Source organism: Rosa chinensis, chromosome 3, assembly GCF_002994745.2.
Source record: "Rosa chinensis cultivar Old Blush chromosome 3, RchiOBHm-V2, whole genome shotgun sequence".
NCBI classification, from domain to species: domain Eukaryota; kingdom Viridiplantae; phylum Streptophyta; class Magnoliopsida; order Rosales; family Rosaceae; genus Rosa; species Rosa chinensis.
The window spans coordinates 8292997-8299658 of NC_037090.1; the positions used below are offsets into that span (position 1 = coordinate 8292997).

At 40.8% G+C, this 6662-nt stretch overlaps 1 protein-coding gene across 2 annotated transcripts; it reads right to left on the reverse strand.

Annotated features, from left to right (window-relative positions):
* Positions 1-280: 280 nt before the first annotated feature.
* LOC112194812 (L10-interacting MYB domain-containing protein-like) lies at positions 281-3722 on the reverse strand. Of its 2 annotated transcripts, none has more exons than XM_040516380.1 (4): positions 3478-3722; positions 3104-3150; positions 2220-2570; positions 281-1030 (listed from the first exon to the last, which is right to left on the reverse strand). In XM_040516380.1, exons 3-4 carry the CDS (start codon positions 2568-2570, stop codon positions 434-436), a joined length of 948 nt encoding a protein of 315 aa, XP_040372314.1. In that variant the 5' UTR covers positions 3104-3150; positions 3478-3722; the 3' UTR covers positions 281-433. The 2 variants fall into 2 exon arrangements, with proteins under 2 accessions (XP_040372314.1, XP_024190818.2); XM_024335050.2 differs by lacking the exon at positions 3478-3722 and adding an exon at positions 3325-3466 and having other exon boundaries at positions 3104-3202.
* Between the last annotated feature and the right edge of the window lie 2940 nt (positions 3723-6662).

Sequence of the window (6662 nt, forward strand, 5' to 3'; positions counted from 1 at the left end):
AACCAAATATAACCTGTTTGGGAGCTTGTCATACATGGAGTTTTCTGAATGTACTTTTCATGATGGAGTTGAATAAGACGACCAGTTACACATATAAGTTGGTCTATCTCCTCCTCATCTCCAGAAGCCTCCATACTTCACAAAACAAACCTGCCAATTTATACTTGTTCATCAAATTTCAAAATATAAAATGGCTGTAACAATGAAAGCATAAACATATAATGGAGTAGGAAGCAAAGAATTCAAAGAAACAAACATAAAGCAATAATTAAAAGATGCATCAATATCACTTTCAGCTTAGTAAAATAAAGTACCGTACACAATGAACATCACCCAATCTTAGTTCCTGGAAAATCACAAAAATAGAAAGGAGTTCAGCTTAGGTCTAAACAACAAGCAACACGCATCTTATTACAAAGTAGGATCAGCCTACTCAATTTTCAGCTTTTTTCTGATTAAGAATCAGAAACTGGAGCTTGAGATCATCATCTGTCATAATAGAAAACATCTCTCGCTTCTCTTGAGAGCAGAACAACTCTGTTGCAAACCACCATAGCTTGGTACCAGTTTCTGCTCCTGGTAAAGTTGCAACAACTTGCATCACCTCCTGAATACTAGTTCCTTGATCTGTACTAGTATTACGGACAGATGTAGCTGTACTCCTACTCTCGACTACTTCAACAAGGCGATCAATTTGTTTAGACAATTGAGCTGCACCTCCCACCTTTTCTTTCTTCCCCTTTGGCCCTCCCATAACTCCTTTATCTTTTTTTTCTTTATTACGCCCAGTTTGGCACTCCACAGTTTTTCTCTTTTTCCCTCTTGGTTCACCTTGTTGGTCCATCTCCCCATTATCTCCAGAAATGTCATTATGCTCAGAATCCTCCACCACCTCTTCAATATCTATAGTAGCTGAGGGAATCATGACAGAGTGACCTAAGGTTGTGCTACCCCTAAACATGTTATCATAAACAGCCATCATTTCAGGACTAATTCCAACGTCACGAAATTTGCGATACTCTGGATTGATCTACAAAAGAAGAAGATAAGAGAAGATTGTTACTTATAATAATATTGATTACAAAGATTTCCAGCAAATGCAAACAATAAATATATCTCTAATCAAATATATCTCCATCGATAAATTTATTTCTTAAACTTGAATAAGCACAATTCAAAAAATAATATATGATGATTCTCCCTGAATCCATGGATACACACGAAACTCTTCACTTGTAGCCTTACTAAACAAACAAAAGCTTGAGCAGAAAGCATTGATTACTCTCTGCACACTGCAGAACGTGCCAAAGCAAAACCAAAAATCAATGCTTTAAAGGCTTTCATCAACATCTCAAAATGCTTTCAATGCTTTCATTTTCGTCTACACATAGATCATTGTTGAAATAAAATAGAGCAACGGTAAACATGTACTGAAGCTGAATAGAATCATCAAGATGATTTATTGTTATCTTAATGCTAGCCAAAAGAAGCATGCATGATAAAATTCCAAAAGGCTTTGCAGACAAGCAAGCAGATCAACAGAAGCTAAATAAACCAAAATTCATACCATCACAAGGCAATTGGAAGGGCCATAACAAAGGGAAAGCCTAGAGTTTAAAATTTTAAATGACCAAAGTGTAAACGAGGACTGGTTTTACACGGATGTAGGGTATAAAAAGAGAGCTGCTTCTTTGTGATTTGGTTTATATATCTTCATCTGATACCCTTCTACTTTATATGAACTTTTTCCCTCCTCCAAATATTGTAAATGCATTTGGAACTGAAACTGATCGGTTGGCATTGCTGAAAATCATAGAATATATAACCACTGATCCATGGCTTCCTGAACTCATGAAATGAGTACTCTTTAATTCACTTCTGAACGTGCCAAAGCAAAACCAAAAATCAATGCTTTAAAGGCTACCCCAAAGCCTCTTTAATCATGTTCTTACTGAACACTAAACAAAATTCAAATAACACTTACTGAGATCAAACCAAAACAACCAAGCAGTCATAAAATCCCAACTCAAATCTCTGCATGCCGGAAATGAATAAAACCAACTACTCCAACTTTTCGAAAAACATAACATGACCAAATCACAATCCAAAAGGCAGGTGCCATTCTTTCATAACAAGAACAACACAAGTATTATTAGTTCAGAAAGCCAAGAGAGAGCCAAAAAAATTAAAACCACAAGCAGAGAAGGAAAAATACACACCTGAATTTTGGATTCCCACCACTCAGCAGGTGCATCGACAGTCTTCCTAGTCGGATCCCATCCAATACCAGTTTCCTTATGCAATAGTGAACTCCACAATTTCCAATCATTTTTAAGTGAATCCCACTTATTTTTCAATTGCCTTTTATCATAATCCCTTCCCGTTAACTCCTTAAAGGCCTTGATAACATTTGACCATCCCTTTTTATCAAAATGTGTACCAGGTCTGTTTCCCTTGGCCACTTCCTTAACAGCTATATCACAAAATATAGCTACTACCTCATCAGGCCATGTAGCTTTTCGTTTTCCAGATCCCTCATTTTCAGTACCGGTGGATTTCGTCTTTCCCATCTAAAGATAACACATGCTTAGTAGTAAACAAACAATTGTTATAAACTACCATATCCAACACCTAACATGATCCTCACACAACAAAGTTGCTGACCACAATAAAGATCTAGATATATACCTAATTTCAAACCATAGGATTCAATGGCCAATTTGTAACTGGAACTAAGGACCAGAATGCATCAATTTGACACTAAATACAAAGGTTGAAATATAAACATATAAACGAACCAGTAGCAAAAAAAAAAAAAAAAAATCCCAGGTAGCATCATAAGCCCAGAAAATTATCAAACTATGAAATTTGACACTAAATACAAAGGTTGAAATATAAACATATAAACAAACTAGTAGCAAAAAAAAAAAAAATCCCAGGTCATAAGCCCAGAAAATTATCAAACTATGAAATTGTGGAGGGACTGGAATTGAATTGAAAGAGTGAAAAAAAAATTCCCATGTAGCATCATAGAGGCCCAGAAACGAAATCAAACTATGAAAATGTGGAGGGACTGGAGTTGAATTGAAAGAGTGAATCTTACCCTATCTCTGCCTGCGGAAATTTAGTACCCAGAATACTACAAATCGACCAACTATAGAAACAGGGCCGCAACTCTTGTTTCGATCTGTGACTACTTGTTCTGCAGGGGACGTATATAGAGAAAAGTAAGAACTTTAGAGGAGAGAATAACAAGCGCAGCGAATCGAAGCAGTTTCATCAACATACTATAAATTTGGGGAGAGATGGAGAATGAGGACTTACGGTGAGTTTGATTCTCTAAATCAATTCATCAGTTTCTGAATCAATTTGCTGTTGAGATCGATCTCTCGAGAGTTGGTACGCTTTGAAGAGCTTGGAGCACAGATCGATCTCTCGAAAGTTGGTACTCTTTGAAGATATTGGAGCACAGATCGATCTTTGAAGATGTTGGAGAACAGATCGATCTTTGAAGATGTTGGAGCACAGATCGATCTTGGAAGATATGTTGACGGCAGCCCAGATATAGAGAGAGAGAGAGAGAGGTGGTGACATAGCGATCTTGGAGTGCAGAACGATCTCTCGAGAGTTGCTGGAGCACAGATCGATCTCTCCTATGTGTTGACGGCAACCCCGCGTCCCAGTGTGTTAAGAGAGAAAGAGAGAAAACCCTATTGGCAATGTAATTGTTACAAAAGGATGAGGACATTATTCGTCATTTCGTAAATTTCATTAAATAAACACTGTTCACTCCGTGTTTTCCCCAGAATCAGAATCCAAAAGCTACTCCGAAGGTGCTTCTCACTTTTAGCTTCCATGAGAATCAATTTAGCCTAAAAGCATCTTCTATAAAATTTACCAAACACTATATATTATGCCCAAAAGCAGAATCTATCTCAAAAGCAGGTCTAAAATCTATCCCAAACTGGGCCTCTGTTTGTATCGAGGAGGTGGCTGCAAACGCTGCTGGTCTTATCGGCGGGACAGTCGCCCCAGAGATGGAAAATGATACTAACGGTGGTGGTACCCCCCAAGTCTCGCGAACAAATGAGACAACCATTGAAGCTGAGGGCTCTATGCTTGAATCTGCTCCACTTACCCATGGTGAGCTGCGAGTTGAGTTTCCAGATTCCCCTGAGGCTGAAGGGATAGACCAACCTGTTGAAGATGAAGAAATTGAGGAAGCTGTCCACCCTTTTGCATTAGTGGTTCGTGATCCTGTGGCGCCTCTGTCGCCTCCTCCTCCTACCAGATTCGAGAGATTGATGAGGGTGTTGGAGGTAATTCCTCCTTCTGCTGTGGATGAGGCTAAAATGGTGCTTCGCGAACATCTGGGTCCTCAGGTATTGGAGACTAACATTCTCCCGCGAGTCTTAGAAGCCCTAAGGTATCTTTGCCAGGAGAAGGTATTGACCTTGCAGCAATTTAGTGCTATTGACGATCTGTTGAATGAACTTGGTAGGGCTCGCCGCCATCAATCAGCCGCGAACGCCCAGGCTCACAACGCTCGAGAGGCTTTGAATAACCTTTCCCAAGAAATGGACATCCCCCGCGGTATTTTAAATGAGCGAGCCATCCGCCTGCGGGAACTACAAATCCAAAGGTCCGACTTCAAACTTCGGATCGAGGATCTCCAAGTCTGTTTAGCCTTTGTTGAGAATGCGATTGTTGCAGAAGAAGCTCAACTCGATGAACCTTTGGCTGCTTCTGAAGAAATGGGCCGCAACCTGGCCCGTATCAGAGATCGGGCCACTCAGGCCGAAGCTGGTGCTATTGAGGCGAAACGCCACGTGGAGGAACTTTGTTTGAAATTGAGCTTTGCAGGCCAATCTTTGTAGGCCCCCTCATAAACCGGTTGGTCTCCTCAAATGCCAATAATCCCTTTTTTAATAGCTAACTCCTCAAAAACCGCTCCTCACATTCTACTAGTCCTTTTTTCCCGAGATTTGGAATCACTAATCTCGATTTACTGACATTGGTTTGACTCTTTAACCATCCATCCAAGGGTGGGGATTTTCCTGAAGTCCCTTTAAATAGTTGTATTTTGGGCAAGGAATACTCACAACAAATTTTCTGAAACATTCAAGAAATGGCCTTTCAGTCCTTGCTTCTCTTTCTCCTTCTTCACAAATCTTCCCCTCATGAAATGACATTTAGCCTCTAAATTTTAGGCTTTATGGCGTAATCTTAAGCCTGGGTTAGGCCTTATGGCGTAATCTTAGGCAACCCCTTGTTTCGCCTTTCTGGAATCTTGCAACAACAATGCCAGGCTTCAGATTGGTTTAGAAACACGAGGGGGCTCCGAGTGTGAGATCCACGATCATGTAAGATCATCTTTAGTAGGATCCCCCGCTTGGAGCAAATCGGGGAAGGGAGGGAAGCCAAATTGAGGTTCGTCTTTCCTCCTCTGTTTCCTTCCTTCTGGACCCGGCCCGTGTTGTGCCCTCCAGATGGAAGGGGTTTTGGTTCTCACCTCCTTCTCCCCCTTTCTCTTCTTGATAGAATCTTGGAGGGATGAGAAGGGATGGACTCTTTGAAGGAATAGGTTCAAGCTACAGAATGCCTGTTCCTATACTTCACGTCCAACTAATGGTGGTTACCAAGGCTAGAGGGGGTGCAGAGACTCAAGCTGATATTCGGTTCCTTCACTCTCTGCCCCTCCTTGAGATAATGGCGCGGCTCAACCCGACGTTGGATTCCATAGCTGCTTCCAATTGAGGGGGCTTGGAGGCTCCATTTTCTTTTACTGGAGTCTCCCCTTCTCATGGATACTGGCGTTGGCCAAGCCTATGTTGTATTCCTCTGCCGTTTCCATGTAAAGGGGGCGCGGGGGCTCCGTTACTCCTCTTTTTCCTTCCCTGAAGTCTGCCTTCCTTGAGATAATGGCGCGGCTCAACCCGACGTTGGATTCCATAGCTGCTTCCACTTGAGAAAAGATTCAGAAGATATCCGAAGATTCCAGTTTTGTATTCTAGCCACTTTTGGCTTTGTAATGAATGTACTGCTTTTGGCCGCACAGCCACTTTATGAATACAATAATATTTTCTTATTTTAAATATCCATGAGAAACCAATAATTGTGTCTCGCAAAGCCTCAAATATAGGCCCCCATAGTTGTATATTGAAAAAATAATACGAACTTTTAAAATATGTTCTGCGTCAAATCGAGCCTCGCGACGAGGGTTTTGAGAAAATATTTATCTTTTGGATCCACTTGCTGGCCCCAACTCAATTCGCATTAATTAGCTGTTGAAAACTCCACCGTGAGAAGATAATATTGAAAATGGAATAGTTACATCCTTGAAAACCGTTCGGTTCCCTCACGCGTCAATAATTCATTCTTTTCCGAAATTTAGGGCAACTTTAATCACACTTTACTGACACTTGACTCTTCTCTTTGACCGTCCATCCAAGGGTGGACATTTGCATGCCTATATCTCCCTCCACATTATAAACCCAAATTTCCAATCCCAAAATCGTTTCATCAACATCAATCTTTCTTAATTACTTATCATCATCACTCTTCCATTCTCACATTCTCTCAATCCATCATCAATGGAACCACAAAACCGGCATCCAACCGAGGATGGAGGAAGCAACAAAGCAACCGAGAGTAGTCCTAAC